The sequence below is a fragment of the Chrysemys picta genome, chromosome 6 (genome assembly GCF_011386835.1).
Source record: "Chrysemys picta bellii isolate R12L10 chromosome 6, ASM1138683v2, whole genome shotgun sequence".
Lineage (NCBI taxonomy): Eukaryota > Metazoa > Chordata > Testudines > Emydidae > Chrysemys > Chrysemys picta.
Window position 1 is genome coordinate 48,191,813 of NC_088796.1, and position 16,387 is coordinate 48,208,199.

The 16,387-nt window shown below is 42.9% G+C and overlaps 1 protein-coding gene across 3 annotated transcripts; it reads right to left on the reverse strand.

Moving 5' to 3' along the window:
* Positions 1-326: 326 nt before the first annotated feature.
* Positions 327-10,596, reverse strand: BTF3 (basic transcription factor 3). 3 transcript variants are annotated; one of them, XM_005288245.4, is made up of 6 exons: positions 10,128-10,596; positions 9,608-9,676; positions 5,679-5,792; positions 5,258-5,459; positions 1,515-1,571; positions 327-730 (listed from the first exon to the last, which is right to left on the reverse strand). In XM_005288245.4, exons 2-6 carry the CDS (start codon positions 9,674-9,676, stop codon positions 684-686), a joined length of 489 nt encoding a protein of 162 aa, XP_005288302.1. In that variant the 5' UTR covers positions 10,128-10,596; the 3' UTR covers positions 327-683. The 3 variants fall into 3 exon arrangements, with proteins under 3 accessions (XP_005288302.1, XP_065455149.1, XP_065455150.1); XM_065599077.1 differs by lacking the exon at positions 10,128-10,596 and adding an exon at positions 10,032-10,102; XM_065599078.1 differs by lacking the exon at positions 10,128-10,596 and adding an exon at positions 10,051-10,096.
* Between the last annotated feature and the right edge of the window lie 5,791 nt (positions 10,597-16,387).

Consider the following 16,387-nt stretch of genomic DNA (forward strand, 5'->3'; position numbering starts at 1 on the left):
TGAGCACCAAAGCAATACCAGAGTGTAGAAGAAAGTTTGATCAAACTCCATTGGGTCAAAAGAAAAAAAGTTCCTGAAACCCAACAGGTATTGTGTACTGGGCTACAACTATCAGGAGGCTTCACTGCTTAATCATGAGCAGTTCAAACTTATGACAATCAATTCTAGAACTAACACTTTAAGCAGCATTGTTCTGTAACATGGCAATTGGGAGATGCTTTGCAGAGAAGCAAGATCTTCTAGGAATATGATTATTCAACATTTAGGCCAGATTATTTCCCAATTACAAAGTATTTGCTTTTCTAATAAAAGCCACACTAAACAAGTTTTCAATTTTACATCTTTTATTATATGCCAAAATTCACTAGAGCCAGGTTTTTGCTTGTATACAAGTTACTCAGAAAATTAACTGTATAGGCAAATATTGTTAGCAATTTGATTTTATACTAATTTTTAGGTTTGTTCAGTTCAACCAGGCTGCAAAGATAATTAATGTTGTGTACGAGCAATAAAACAGAAAAGAGCTGCAATGTTCAAGGAGTTTCCAAATATTACATATTTTAGACCTCATCAGATAAGTAAACATAATACAAAAAATTACAAATAAAAGCAGTCACAATATAAAATAGCAGCTCATGTAGCTTTTTTCAAGTTTTAATTTTATTCAGAAAGTGACATTTAGTTCAGTTTGCCTCATTCTTTGAAGCTTCATCAAAATTTTCAACAAGATCTAGAAAGAAAAAAAGAAAGAAAAGTACATGTTGAAACCAAAGCATCAGTACCTTTTTTACCTTACCAAATATATCTAGTGAGTCAAGATTTTATCTTAAAGTCAACTTTAAGTATTTTAATTATGAGATGTTACAGCTTTAGCATTTACAAATAAACAATTTCTACATAAAAATAAATGCCACATAAGACACTGGTGTAGATGAACCACCGGTATCTTATGAATCCTGTCTTCAACAACCACCAATGCCTGATAGCACAGTTAAGTGTGCTATACCACACTTGTGCGGTAGGAAGTGGAGAGAGAAGAGAAGGGGAGGTTTCTTCTGTACCCTCATGATATGTATTAGGCCAATTCCTTGATGCACACTATTGATAGTATGTATCATTTTTAGCCTAGCAACATTAAAAACTGCAGATGCTATTTCTACAAAATAGCTAAAATACTGGATTAAGCCAGAGGCCCATCTAGGCTCATACCCTGACAGCAGCCAGTACCAGATACTTCAGAGGAAGGTGCAAAAAAAATTTCGTTGTTGTCCACCATGGAATAACTTGCCCATAGGGAAGTTTAACAGTTAGTGGCTGACTAATCCCCTAACCATTTCTCCACCATGCCCCCCACCCCAAGTCTATTTCATGTGTGTAATGGTCTCATTGTCAAACACCAATTTTTTTTTTTTTTTTTAAATCATACTAAATTCTTGGCCTCAATTCTTCATTATGTTTGTATTTTATGGGACAGCAGGTCCTTTCATCAGTTTCTATTTTATGTTTGTTCTTACCTGGAACTTCATCATCATCATCCTCTCCAGTAGCAAGTGGTGCTTTTCCATCCACAGCTGTAATCACAAATAATGTAATATCCATTTTAAATGCCAAGCTTATTTGTTTAAAAAAAAAAAAATCTCCATTTACACTCTCTCTCTATATCTATATCTATATCTATATATCTATATAGGAATAAAGCCAAAACTGAAGTTTGACGTTAACTTGAAATATATTTTCAGCAGGGGAAGTGTCTGTGATGCAAGTTTATTACATAATTGTAAAATAAGACCCAGCTAGGAGTATACATTTTCTTTTGGCTATTTCATTATGTCTCATCAGAAGACAACCAGCACACAAGGAAACAGGACACCTGCTACAACTATTTTACTGGTCAACTTATTACAGCAATGTAAGCTTATTTCAATCAACACTGCAAATTAAGTGCCTTGTATGAATAATCATTTTCATCTGCAAATGCAAAAGCTGGGATTTTACTCAGATTAAAACAGCATCTTGATCTATTGATAATTCGTTTGTTCTCTGTCTATCCCAGACTCTAAACAATAAGCTTCAGCATGCTTAATTGTGCTTACCCTGGAGATTATAAAAGAAGGGAGAGTGTTTACCAGAAATTTGAGTTGGGAAAGACTGAACACCTTAATCACCCCACCAATCAATCCTTCCCATTAAATGTCTGGGAGAGTGTGATGACTTTGCAGCAGATCTCTGAAATCACTAAATCCTGGCTCTGGGGATCAAAAGGGTAGGTAGAGAGTGAATTCAAGCCTCCCAACCAAGAACATCCTGCACCACATTTAAACTGGAAAGGAGGTTGTTCACTCAAGTACTCCACCACAAGATGAGAGGGGGAAAACCCATTTTGGGCTTGATAGGTCAAATATCAATCTTAAAATTAGTATTAAAAGCAGGCTACTAAGGAGTCAAACTTCGTAGCTTACATCGGCTGAGCTTATTCACACATACAGGGGCTCCTTGCATTCATCCATTCCCAATCACAAGCTCCCTCTGTATCACACTACCCCACCCCATTATTTTTCAGGGAGTCCCTGCAACTCACGCTAATCTCCCCCCCGCTAGGGTCTCTGTGCCCCCTATTACCTACCCCCCTCATCCCACACCAGAGTCCCACATTCTGGCAGCTGTGTGCCCCTTGTTCACCTCTCCCATTCTTCCCCCTATGGCAGGGGTTCTGTGTACCCCCATCCCCCCACCCCATTCTAGGATCCCCCATTGTCCTTCCCACAGCAGGGACTCTGTGTACACTTCTATTTCTCCCTTCCCTACCTCCACTTATTCCAGTATCCCCAATTCTGCCCCTTCCCCTCCACAGACCAAGTCCCCCATTCTTTGCCCCATGGCTGGGGCTGTGTATGCCTCCATTCCCTTTTTGCCCCCACCATTCTTCTGTCTGGGACAGAAGTCATTCAGAGTGTCAACATGTTAAACTCTATTGGGAGGATAATAGGAGAGGAAAGGAGATACACTTTAACTGGAAAGTATTAAGGGGTGCCGCCAACCAGTCTGATCTATAACCAATTACAGAGGTACTCAAGGTTGTGGCTGTGCTAAAGAGCTTCACGTGTCCCCCATTTTCCCTCAAATCAATAAGGTTCTGGCCAGTGATGTCTAGCACATTCCCTGAAATTACTGATCAGATGTAGCACTCAAAAGCTAGCACTCTACACAGAGACTCCATCAAGTGTAAGGCCTCCACAAGCTTAGCTAATACATTGGAAGAAATCAGCTATTTCAAATCAGTTATAAATTGAGCAGTTTTAATAAAACAGCACAGGCAATTCACCTTTCAACAATTACAGATTCCCAAATCCAATAAGCAATATTGCATGGTGGATTCAACTGTTTATCAATTCAAAGTTGAAGAGTGTTTTACTGACTCAAAGTAACATTTAAACCTTTAATATTAAAAGACCTTAAGTTTTGGTGTATCCAAGATTAGCACTTGGTCATATAAAACAGTCAGGGTCCATTATGGTGTCAAGGGGTCCTTTTATTTTTGAGGATTTAGGAGTTCCAAGGAATCTTGCTGCTGCTTTGGAAACCTAAAAGGATGACGGGAGGAAGGGAGGGATCTGACCTCCTGGTGAGACAGGAAAAGATTGCCCAGCTGCTGATGTTGTTCTGCAGATTCCTCTGGGCCATGGGAAAGCATAAAGAACCCTCTACTCTATCAGAGGGGATCAAGCAACCTCCTCATCCACATCTGAACTAACAGCAGAAAACAGGAGACCCACCACCCTCCCCCATCCATAGAATAGACAACTACACCTCCCCTACCCAGAAAAGGGCCGTGTTAGAGGAGATTCAATATATCTACACTGCAATTAGACACTCCTGGCTAGCCCATGCCAGCTGACCCAGGCTCGCAGGGCTTGGGCTAAGGGGCTGTTTAATTGTAGTGTAGACGTTCAGTCTCAGGATGCAGTCTGAGCTCTAGGACCCTCCCACCTTGCAGGGTCCCAGAGCCTGGGTTCTAGCCAGAGCACCTACACTGCAATTAAATAGCACCTTAATCTAAGCCCCTTAGCCCAAGTCAGTTGGCATAGGCCAGCCACAGGTTTTTAATTGCAGGGTACACAACACCTAAGCCATTCACTACCTGACCGCAGATACAAAAGCGGCAGGTGGAGCCAGAGGACTGTACAAGCAACATTTCTCTCCCTACCTCCCCAAACAAATGCCTTAGATTCTGAGGGGTGTGTATTGGAATAGGGAAAGTTGCACCAGTTCACTATTGCTGGAACTGGCTATCCTCCCAACTGCTAACAAAGGCCTCATCCTCTGAAGGGGAGGGGATAAGCTTGGCCAAACAGTTCGTGATTCCTCTCCAAGGTATTTCAAAAGTTTAACCTGAAAGAAGAGCAAGACCAGGAAGCCCCCATCTGCAGGCAGTGAGAGAGATACCCAGTGACAGTTAAACTAGCCACATTCCACCAATTCCCTCTCCTCCAAACCCTACTCTATAGCAGCACCACCTTTCTGTGCTGAGGGTACCCACCCTCGTCTCTACAATTCAGGTATATGGCATTAATCCAAGACTGCAGGGTGATGATTGCTTCTGCTGCTGGTGGGAGCGGTCTTGCTCCCCTCTTCTCATTTACCTAGGAATTTGGAGGTGGAAGCCTTGATAATCTCTCTCCCCCATACCAACTCTAGGAACTCCCTGATACTGCTTCATTGCCTCCTAGTTACTGAAAAGTCTCGCCAGGCAGACCTACTTTTGCTAAACCAGAGGGGGAGCATGACATCAGAGTACCTTAGTGCCTCTAAATCCCCTCCTGAAATTCTGTGCAAGTGAACACTGCCAGTTCAAGAGGAAAAACAAAGCCCAGGCTACTTTTTTTTTTTTTAAAAGATAAATGTAAATTAATACATTTTCCACATAAAAATGTGCTAAACCTATTTTAAACAGATGAGTGTGCTCAAATTAAGCAAGCTGCCCTAGATGAGTAAGATAACCATTAATTACTTTACTTCCAATTTCTTGGTATTTGAGAAACTACATGCAGGTTAAGGGATATGTGCCAGTTTCTTTTATTTTACTATATATCACGTTGGAAATATGATGTGCGAACAGGATCTGAGAACTAAATTTCTCTTTTGATTACATTTATTAGCGTATGGGTGGAACACTGAATTTTTACTCCTGAAGTTCACTGCTGTGATACAAAAAAACTGTATAAATCTGCTGAAAAAGTATGTTGAGGTTATTACTTACGTTGCTTGGGTAGAGCCTCTGCCAATCTCCTCAAGCTAGTCAGACTGTCAGCTCCAAGCTGATTTAAGATGCTGGGAAGCATTTCCGTCAGCTGCTTTGTCTCAGCATGGCCTGTGATAGTGAAAGTGTTAGCAGCCAGAGATGCCTGAACTTTAGGGTTGTTGAAGTGGATGACTGTTCCCTGGTTGGTAAACATGTTTACCTGCAAGAAAAAGTAAAAGCATATCAAGACAGTCAAATTTTGGACTATGATTTAATTTCAATAGAAAACTTGAACAACTAAGCCTTGTTCAAGCTCAAGGCTTACTTGCAATATTTTTAACAGTTCATGAGTATACTCAGAAGTAGATATAACAAACGTCACAAAACTTTTGTTTTTTAAGGTTTTTTTTGTGTGTTTTTTTTTAATTAAAGCAGTTACCTCTTCAATACCAGAGATGTTGTTGACTCCCAGTTTCTTTAAGGAGAATTGAAGTTTCTTGTCATCTGCTGTAGCTGTTCTGTGGACAACCTTCTTCTTTCTGCGAGCAGTTCCCTTTGTGGAAAGAACATATGGTTTTACCTTTATACTACAGCAGTTCTCAAATTAAAGAACTCTTATTTCACACGTCACTCACAGGGGATGATGATAGTATAAATGTCAAGAAGGAAGAACTGGTAAATTTGATATCTACTTCAACACCATGGGCTAAAGATTTCAAACAAACATCCCATTTTAGCACACTTTAAAGATTTGCCAAGTATACTTTATGGAAAGTCTATCAAATTCTCTTTCCAAGAGAACCATTTCTGGAAAGGAGAATGGAAACCTTTCTAGGTTTCTTAAATTATATCCAAATTCTGATACTTTTATAAACTTAAAATTAAAGGAAACTCTCTGTAATAAGATGTATTCTAAATAAAAGGAGAGTACAAGAATGATTTCCTCAAGTTATCAGAAATCAAAGACTATTCATCAAAAAGAAATGAGAAAAAAACTGTACAGAATCCCAAGAACAATAAGATATGCTACAGCACTACATAGGAATTTGTCACTCAAAACACAGAGAAACTTTGCCCCAAGGAGATGATAGCTATGTCTGACAGAGATTGGGATCTGTCTTTTCTGATTTGGCAACTCATATTTTGCATATCAATAAAGGTACTATTGAACTGAATTCTAGGTCATACCCATTTACAAAGCAGAAGTCACCAAGAGAGGAGTTCTCCCCCTTGTTGAGGGCCAACTCCCCCCAACCAAAGCGCCCTAGATTTGTGATTTGGTGCAGTTCTTTGGCAGGGAAGACTGCTCTTCTGCATGTCAGAGAGCAGCATTGCCACTTTATGGCTTCTATTACAGTCACAAAATTTTGGCATCCCCTGAACTAAAGAGCGCAAAACTGATGGCTCTATTAACCTCATTCCTTTTCCTCCTTGAGTCTGCTGTCCCAAACCCTGCTGCTTCTGCTTCAGGCCGGCCAGATCCTAGCAATAAGAAACAGTTGCACATCCATCTAGACATAATTCCCTCAGAGAGAGTACCGATCAGTGAATTGGTCTAAAGAAAAACTTGGGTGAACATTATGGGCTTTAATCCAATTGAAGCAAAAACCCCAGCCCCTTTTAAAGTTGTGTGTGGAGAAAGGCCCCCCCAGAATGGGTAGGCTAGGATAGGAAGAACAGTAGTAGCCCCAGTTAAGGTGAAACTCTACCACCAAATTGGAAAGGAATCTCAGCCTGAAACTCTCTGCCTGCCTAGAGTCTGAACCCAGCTCACTCAGCAATTTGAAACTGCAACCAGAACAGTGACCTTTCATGTAAGGAGTGATTCAAAAGGAGTTTTTATCAGCCTGTCAGGACTACATTAATATTTCAGAACAAAAGGCTTTTTAATAGGTCTAGAAAGTCATGCTTTGCAGGAATCTGACAAAAAAGGTTTTTTTGGCAGGTGTCTGCAGAGACACCTGCCAATTCACAATAGGTTAAAATAGGTGTCAAATGCATTTGGATTGATTTAAGTCTTTATGCTAGAGTTGTCTGCTATCTGAATCTCATAGTTAATTTCCATTAAGTGGATAGGAGCTGCTTTCATCTTTACAGAATTGAAGACTGTCAAGATTACAGGTCTCTGACACTAAATCCACCTTGATCCTGCTGAGACATGCACAATTCCTGGGGTTCCACCTATGTATTAAAGATGAGTGGCTGCTGCAGACTATGTTTGGAATACTGAGAAATACATCTGGCCAACCCTGCCCAAAATTAAAAAAACTGAAGTGTCTTTGCTAAATGGCAATGACTACATCTTAGACAAAAACTGCAAATTATAATAGTATTGTCAAGTGGCATAATAATCCTGAAACTCCACCCAAATGAATTGAAAGACATTTTGCTAAAGCTAGATATAGAGGAATTCACGGACAAAGAAGTCTTACAAAACAGCCTTGAAAATTTTCTAGACTAGGCACATTCTATTCTTTGCATGATTAGCAAACAAGTTTTCCCCATGAGTAAAATAGTACTTATACGAAGTGAGTGGAGGAGTAGGATTTCGCAATGCTGCAATAAAGTACTTCTGACAGTATTAGACACCATCAAATCCAGTCTATTTTTAAAATAACAGAGTCAGGTACTACCTCTGCCCCAATTCTCCCATGCTGATTTGAGACTGAACTATAGCATCTCTAACATATTAAACTCCATTGTTTTCAGTTACAGTCACAAAGCAGTTAGTATGCCTACAAACGCACCCAGTTTTGTCGCTTATCAACACTACAATGAGCAAGTTGTAATCTGGAGCAAACTAGGTGTGCACATGTACGTGACTAGAATAAAAATGTGTATAGCCTGCACTACCATATCAGGTTTATCTAGACTAGGTATGTAATCAGACACAAGCCTCATTAACATGACACTTCAATTTGTGGCTGAAAGCATTTATATGTGCTTTATAAACCACATTTATGTAATGACTATGCTACTTAAATACTTTCATGCAGAAAAATCCTGTTTAGATCACTATAATCTGTATTTATAGAGATCACAATTGTTATTTCTTGGTTCTGCAGCAATTTTATAACCCCCTTCCTTCAAAACAAAGACAACAAGACAAAGTTTGTCTTTAAAGAAAACTCTACAGATCTGTTCCCTCAAGGGTGGGTATAGCAGACAGCCTTCAATAGGTTCCCTCCACCACTTCTAATTTTCATACTACGCTGTGCAACAACTCCACATCTCAGCAAAGATAATATGCATTAGTTTTTTCCTGAAAAATTCCCTTAACATTACTGAAATGATTTAAAATAAACCTAACTTAAGTAGTTAACAGCAGTAGATATAAAGTTACATAAAGGCCTATTTCAAAGACTAATTGAAAGGTTTTCATCCAGCCAACACAATAATTCAGAAAATGTTTCCCCTGCAAGAACTGATGAAATCACTAACATCTAAACAAGGCCCTAGTTCTGGTATTAGTGATATCAGTTCTTGCAGGACAGAACCTTTAATCCCTCTTTGCAAACAAAGGGGACTGACTGGTTTTAAAATGACAAATAATTTTGTGTCTACAGATTTGTTAATGATTTGGATCTTGTTTTAAAGACATGGAACTGATACATCAGGAAGTAGCTTACCTATTCAATACAATGATACCGGACAAATACAGAAAAACCTAGTCAGTCTGAAAACTAGAACATACAGGCAAGTCATCTTACGCTGGAGTTACGTTCTGCTGTCAGCGTGTAAAGCGAAAATCACGTATAGTCAAAATTACATTGAGTGTAATGGCGGGCGGAATCGCCTGCACTACAGATACAGTATTTAATTTGTTATTTTTCTCTTTTTTTCTTTTGGCCAACTGTGCAAAGCTGAATTCGCGCATGTTAAATGCGCGAAAGATGAGACTAGCCTGTACATATGAGCAATTAATCTTGTTGGGTAAGAAATATGGTATCCAGTTTCATAAATGTAATTTTGGGGGGGTTTTTAATGAAAACCCCTATGCTTAAACTGAATGTATATTTTGCTTTTGAAAATCTAATGGTTTCCCAATAGAAGTTATGAACCACACATTTAATGAGACTCAATCAGCCTTACTTTTGCCAGATTTCTCTGGAAAATCAATTAAAAGAATTTCCATTGTATTTTTACCACTGACCTAGAAGAACATAAATACACAGATAATATGTAGACATAAGGAAAGTAAGTTGGATTTGATAGGCAAGAGATAGTGGGAAAACATATTACTAATAGAAACAGTACATTCGTTAGATCACATCCATACCTCGCCACGATAAAACAGTAAGTTTAGATAGATTTAAAGTTTCATGTACACTACTTTGTGCCCATCTGCATGGTGGGGCTGTGCCTTACCTTTCCCCCAATGCGCACTTGAGCCTGGAGTTTGGCTAGTTTTTCTTGATTCATGATTGTTTCTTTCATCTAAAAAGGAAGGACAGTAACGACACTATGGACACGGTTCTGCTCGCTGGGGAGGTCAGCCCCGCGGCGGGCAGCGTCTACAACGCAGCGGAGGCCCCGGCTATCTCCGGAACACCGCACCCCAGGCTCCGTACCGGGACGGCCAGTCAGGGAGCAAGGCCGCTCTGCGGACACCAGCCATATCCCGGCGACAGGACGGGGAAGCAGGAGGCGAAACCAGGGAGCGGAGGCAGGGGCTCGAGGCCTCTCTTTGGGGAGGGGGGGACAATTTACTCAGCCCCGCGTAACTCCCATAGCCGCATCCCGCCGCGGCTTATCGCTCCCCAACTGCCGGGCCCCGCGCGGCCTAACCCACCGGTGTCTCCCCGACTCACAGGTCCGCGCCTGGGCGCTCCGCCAAGGAACCTCCCCAGGGACCCCGCTCCCCGAGCCAGCCCCAGCCCCTTTGTACCTTTCCGGGCGGAAGCGGCTCTGTCCTGGCAGGGGACAGGGCGGGGAGCGCGGATCCGAGCGCACACACGCGGAGGGGCGCAAGATGGTGGCCGGAAGGAAGGCAGGAGCTGGGGGAGGGCGGGGCGACGCGACGTGACGCGCTGACGACACCCAACGTCCGGCGCGCGCGCTCCTCCTACCCAGCCTCAGCCGTCAGCCCAGGAACTCGGCGCGCGCTCCTCGCGTGACGCCGCTGGGGTGAGCCCAGCCAGCGCGGGGACCGTCACACAGGCGGAGCGGATGGGAGCCTGGGGCCCCAAAGCGCCCCCCTCACAGCCCCAGAGGTGGCGCGGGGCGCTGGACTGAGCGTCCTGGGAAACCCTTTCTCAGCTGGGCACCTTTGTCAGGCGCCTGCCTGCAGCAACCGCGGCACGAAACTAGTCGCCTTTGGTCTGTGTTTTGCCTTCCCAGCTGCTGCAATCGGGATTGCAGCATTGCAGCTCTGTCTCTAGGCACGCGCGTGGGCTTCTGCATCTCCCTAAACCCTGTTCTAATTTCTGCTAGAATACAGCTAAACTCTGGCCATTCCTTCCTATCTACATTGCTAAAACCTTGTTGTTGTCTTCATCACGTCTTCCCTGTATTGCTGTAACCTCTATTCCTCTGGCCTCTGTGCGTGTTATTTTCTAATCTCTTTCATTTTATCCCCAGATACCACTGCTAAAATCATTCTCCTTCTATCAAATCATCCTTCCCTTCACTCTCTTGATTACCTGCTTGTATTTCACAATATATAATTCAGGCTCCTTGGGTTTTCTTTCAAGGACCTATATAATCTCAATCCTGCCTACATCTCTGTTTTTATCTTCTGCTACTCTGTCCCTTTCCATCTTACTCCTCTCACCTCAAGACTCCCTTTGGCTTCATACCTTTTTTCATGTTAACCCCTACACTTAGAACAGTTTCCCACTTCTTGTCTACAAACCCTCTGTGATCATCTCCAAGAGTCTTCCCTACATTAGTGTTTTTATCAATGATTCTTCACACCCTCTTTACCTGGACTGTTGCCCTGCATTTTGGTATTGTCTGAACTGGATCCTGATCTTGCAAATGATTATACACATAACTCCACACTGAGAATACTTATGTGTGGAATGGGACACCCAAATACCCTGAAAATCTGTTTCCATATAGGGAAAAACAAACACTGATCGTACACCTTTAGTTGTCACCTACCACCCCATACTAGAACCCATACAGGTATCATCAAACAAATACAACCCGTGCCTGATGGGGACCACATCCTGAAATTTGGGAAAGAAATTTTTCCCAAACCTTCAAACAACCCCCCCAGCCTTGCTAAACTCATCATCAGAAGCAAGCTTCCCTACAGACTGGGACACACGAACTCAAATCAGCACCAGATCCTGCCAGAACAACAGATGCAAAACCTGAAGACGTATCTCCACTGCTACGATGATCACTACTTCAAAATACAACCTTTTAAGATCCATGGGTCCTACATATGCCTATCACAACATGTGGTGTAGCTCACCCAGTGCATCAAATGCCCCAGCAACAACTATATGGGTGAAACCAGACAAGCACTATGCTCTTGAATGAACGCACACAGAAAATTTATAAAAGACAAAAACATCTTGTCACCTGTGGGCAACACTTTTCACAAAGTGATCACTGTATATCTGACCTCTCAGTCCTCATTCTCAAAGGAAACCTGCACAACACCTTTGAAAGGTGAGCCTGGAAACTTAAATTCATAACTCTGCTGGATGCTAAACACCATGGACTTAGCAGAGACACTGGTTTTATGGCTCATTACAACAACTTGTAATACACCTTGCTGCCTACTAACCCTTCATAGTCCTATGACTTCAAAGGTTGGCCACTTCATTCTAAGTGATCTCCTACAATATGTATGAACTTTATGATTAACAATCTGTCCTACCTTGTATTTAGCTTGGACACTCTTGTTTCTTTCTCCAGACCTGAAGAAGAGCTCAGTGAATCATCTCAAATGCTTATCCCTTCCTCCAAAAAAAAGTTGGTTCAATAAAAGATATGACCTCATCCACCTTGTCTCTCTCATATGCATAGTTATTCAGGTGTGTAAATGTTTGCAGGATCCGGGCCTTAGGTTGTAAATTCTTCGTGGCAGGGACCATTTCTTAGTCTAAGGCCCGATCCTGCACAGACTTAGACCAGGTCTACATTATAAACTTACATCAGTATAATATCACTCCACACCCCTGAGCAATGCAGTTATACAAGCCTAACCCCCAGTGTTGACAGTGCTACGTCCACAAGAGGGCTTCTTCCGTCAACATAGCTACCACCTCTCATGGAAGTGGATTAACTAAGCCAACGGGAGAAGCTCTCCGGTCGGCGTAGTACTGTCTTCACTAAAGCACTACAGAAGCACAGCGGCACTAGTGCTGCTGTGTTGCTGCAGCTTTTTAAGTGTAGACCTGCCCTTAGCAATGTGCTTGACTTTGCTCACTGTGAGGAGGCAAGTGGGACAACTCACATCATTAACTGGGACTCACATGATTGACTTCAATGGGACTAATCACCATGCATAACAGTAAGCACATGCATAAGCCTTTGCAGAATCTGGGCCTACGTTTTCTAAAGTTCAGTGTATGTTGTTGGTGCTTGTGCGCCAGAGCGGAGGGCAAAATTGCTTGTTTGCCCCATGTCCCGACCGAACTTCGGTTGGGATGCGGGACAAACAAGCAAATATCGGAACAGTCACGATAAAATCGGGACGCCTGGTCACCCTACTCCCAGAGCCCTCACCCTAACTCTGTCCCAGAGCCTGCACCCCTCACCCCCTCCTGCACCTCTACCCTTTGCCCCAGCCCAGAGCCTACACCCAAACTCCATCCCAGAGCCTGAACCCCTCACCCCCTCCTGTACCCCCACCCCCTGCCACATCCCATAGCCTGCACCGAGCACCCAAACTCCATCCCAGAGCCTGCACCTCAGACCCCCTTCTGCACACCCACCCCTGCCCCAGCCCAGGGCCTGCACCCCATACTCTTCCCCCCACCCAAACTCCCTCCCAGAGCCTTAGGCAGGTGGGGGTGGAGTTTTGGGGGGCGGGGTCTGGGCGTTCTAGGCACCACCAAAATTTCTACAAACCTGCCGCCCCTGCACATGTTTGAAATTTTTTACATTATCCCTCTGTCTGTATCCGTGTCTGTGTTTACTATTTATATGTCATCCCTTTGTCTTCAGCTCAGCCTGTTATATTATACCTTGTGTACTTGAGATTTGACTCAGTGATAAGGATAATAACCTGACTGTTTAATTTTGTGTTCTTAATTAGTATTCGTTTTAAGCTTTTCAGCATTTGTGTACATTCAGCATTTGTGTACATGTTTACAGTAGAAGATTTCAAGTGTAGATAAGCTACTTATTAACAGCAGAATATTTCAAGTGTGAATAGGCTACATATTGACCAGATAAATCACTATGAAGAGGAGATTTGAAAGTGGTGCAAGCAAGAGACAGCGAAAACAACTGAGTGAAGCAGCAGCTAAGAGCTCAATGCCAATAACTTCATTTCTCAAACCACTGGAAAACACACCTTACCCAACAAACAATGCTACAGAAATATCAGTAGTCAAGAAGGAGATGTGCCAACAGTAACAGATGCAGCAGAAGATCCTGTGTATGATCAAGAAACTCAAGAGCAACAGGAAGATGTAGATCTTACGCAGCAAGAGCAATTCATGAGTACTGCAGGTTTGACTGTGACAGACATTGGAATTATTGATAAGAGCAATCCTGCCCAAATGCAATCTTTTCTTCAAATTAGTTGTTTTGAAATTCCAAGTAACATTCCACGAGATATTGATAATCATGCTTTCCCTACTCGTCTGTTGACAAAAACTTTTCCAAATGGTGAGACCTGCACAAGAGACTGATTATGATGGAGTACAGAAAAACAATCTCTGAACTGTGCACCCTGCTTCATTTTGAACAAAAGCGCTGCAAATGCATCAGTTCTCTCTGATCAATCAGGATGGAGCATCAACAGAGGTTGGAGGAAGTTGAAAGACCAAATACCATCACATGAGAGTTCAACGTCACACGAAGAAAATTATGTTGCATGGAAATCAGCCAGTAGGGCAGCATCAGCTGAAAGTTCAGTTGAGAATTTATTCTTGACTGAACTCTCTACAGAAAATAATAACTGGAAAAAACTTCTTGAGCACATCCTGAATGTCATCCTTTTTCTTTCTGAGTGGAGATTGGTTTTCTTTGGTTCCAGTCAACATATTGGTGATCATGCAAATGGAAACTTTCTAGGCATAGTTGAGCTCCTCAGAAAATATGACCCACTTTTATCAGAGCATGTTAAATGTGTTCGAGAATCTCAAGAGAGACAAAAGCGCATGCAAGTCCATTATCTCTCCACATGCATACAAAACGAGTTTATTGAGCTATGTGGGTCATTTGTATAAACAACAATTCTTGATGAGATTCAAAATACCAAGTATTTTTCAATCATTGTTGATACCACTCCAGATTGTTCTCACAAGGAACAGACTACTATGGTTATTCGATATGTTAAGATTGTAGACAACTCAACATTTTCAATTGAAGAAAGGTTTATTTTGTTTGATAATTTCACGAGAAAAACTGGAAAAGAAATTGCTGCTTGAGTATTAGCAATTCTAGAAGGTTTTAAGTGAGATTTTCAAGTCTGCATTGATCAAGCCTATGACAATGGATCTAATATGGCTGGGAAGTACAAAGGTGTACAAGCAGTTCTGCTTGAACGTAATTCAAACTGTATTTTCTCCAGCTGTGGAACCTTGTAGGTGTTCACTGTGCTGAATCATGCAAGGAGGCAATTACTTACTTTGGAACTGTTCAGCAAATGTCCAGTCTCTTCAGTAGCAGTCCACAAAGGTGGGAAATTCTGAAGCAATATCTTCCTGTTTCACTGAATGGGATGTCCAGAACTAGATGGTCTGCATGGACTGATGGCGTTCAACCAGTTGTGCAGCATTTGAATTCAGCTGTGCTCCAGCTGTCGGAATTATGATACCTACAGACGGATTTCACGATGCATGACAGAAAGGGGCCATGACCAGGACACATTGCAGTGTAGGGTAAAAGTGAAGGAGCTATGGAACACTTACCACAAGGCGTGGGAGGCAAACCGCTGCTCCGGTGCTGCGCCAACGAGCTGCCGGTTCTACAAAGAGCTGGACACGATACTCAGTGATGACCCCACCTCCACTGCAAAGGACCCTGTGAATACTTCGTTGGCTCATGTGCCAGTTGAGAGTGGACCGAGTCAGGAGGAGGAAATCTTGGATGAAGAGAGGGAGGGGGACCCAGAAGCAGAGGATGATTCGAAGGCCAGAGATGCATGCAGTCAGGAGCTCTTTTCTACCCAGGAGGAGGCTAGCTAGTCACAGCTGTCAGATCTTAGTGAAGCGCAAACAGGAGAGGAGGCCCCTGGTAAGTGGATCTGATTTTGGGAATTGCTGAAGCGAGGGTTGCAGAAAGCAGGCTTGTCTCCCACTGCATACCTACTCTGAGCAGTGGAACAGGCTGTTGATTGACTCCCTCACTTCACAGGAATCTCCCTCAGAGCTCTCCAGGAAACTCTTGTGGAGATACTGGGCAATCCATTGCCGCAGGTTCCTCGGCAGAGCTGCTTTGTTTCTTGCCTCATTAACGGTAACTTTCCCGTGCCACTTTGCTGTCACTGGAGGCGGGGGACCATTGCTGCACACAGGCGAGCCACATAGAGGCCAGGGCGGAAGCCGCAGCCTTGGAGAAGACTCTCTCTTGATTCCCTACTCACCCTCAGCAACGAGATATCTTCCATAATGATCACCTCCTGTGGAAAGTGTGGGGACAGGAATGATTATCTGGCACCCCCTACAGTGCAGGCTCTCCCCAAGAGCCATGTGCCCAGTGTACAGCAGGGTCCAGGAAGAGAGATTTACCCTGTCCTTGCAGTTACTCATCATTTTGGGGGTCTTGTGGCTCATGTGTGCTTGCCTGGGGTCAGACAGTTAAGGACAGGTGTGTGAGTACTGGCTGTGTTTTAAAGCACTGAATCAGTGTTGTCTGTGTTGCAAACAATACTGCTTCTGTAAAATTTAAACGTCACAGAGATGACCTTGGGAGCCCAGCCTCCCTCTTTGTTATCGGCAGCAGAATGGCTGTGCAGAATTAGAAAGTGGCCAAGAAGAACTAAGGAGGACTAAAGAGGTTATGATGCACTCCACC

Coding starts and splice junctions, on each gene's coding strand:
- BTF3 (XM_005288245.4), bottom strand. CDS start 9,676: ATGAAAGAAACAATCATGAATCAAGAAAAACTAGCCAAACTCCAGGCT. Junction 1,572..5,257: donor AGAGGCTCTACCCAAGCAAC/GTAAGTAATAAC, acceptor TTGTGATTACAG/CTGTGGATGGAAAAGCACCA. Junction 731..1,514: donor TGATGATGATGAAGTTCCAG/GTAAGAACAAAC, acceptor TTTTCTTTCTAG/ATCTTGTTGAAAATTTTGAT.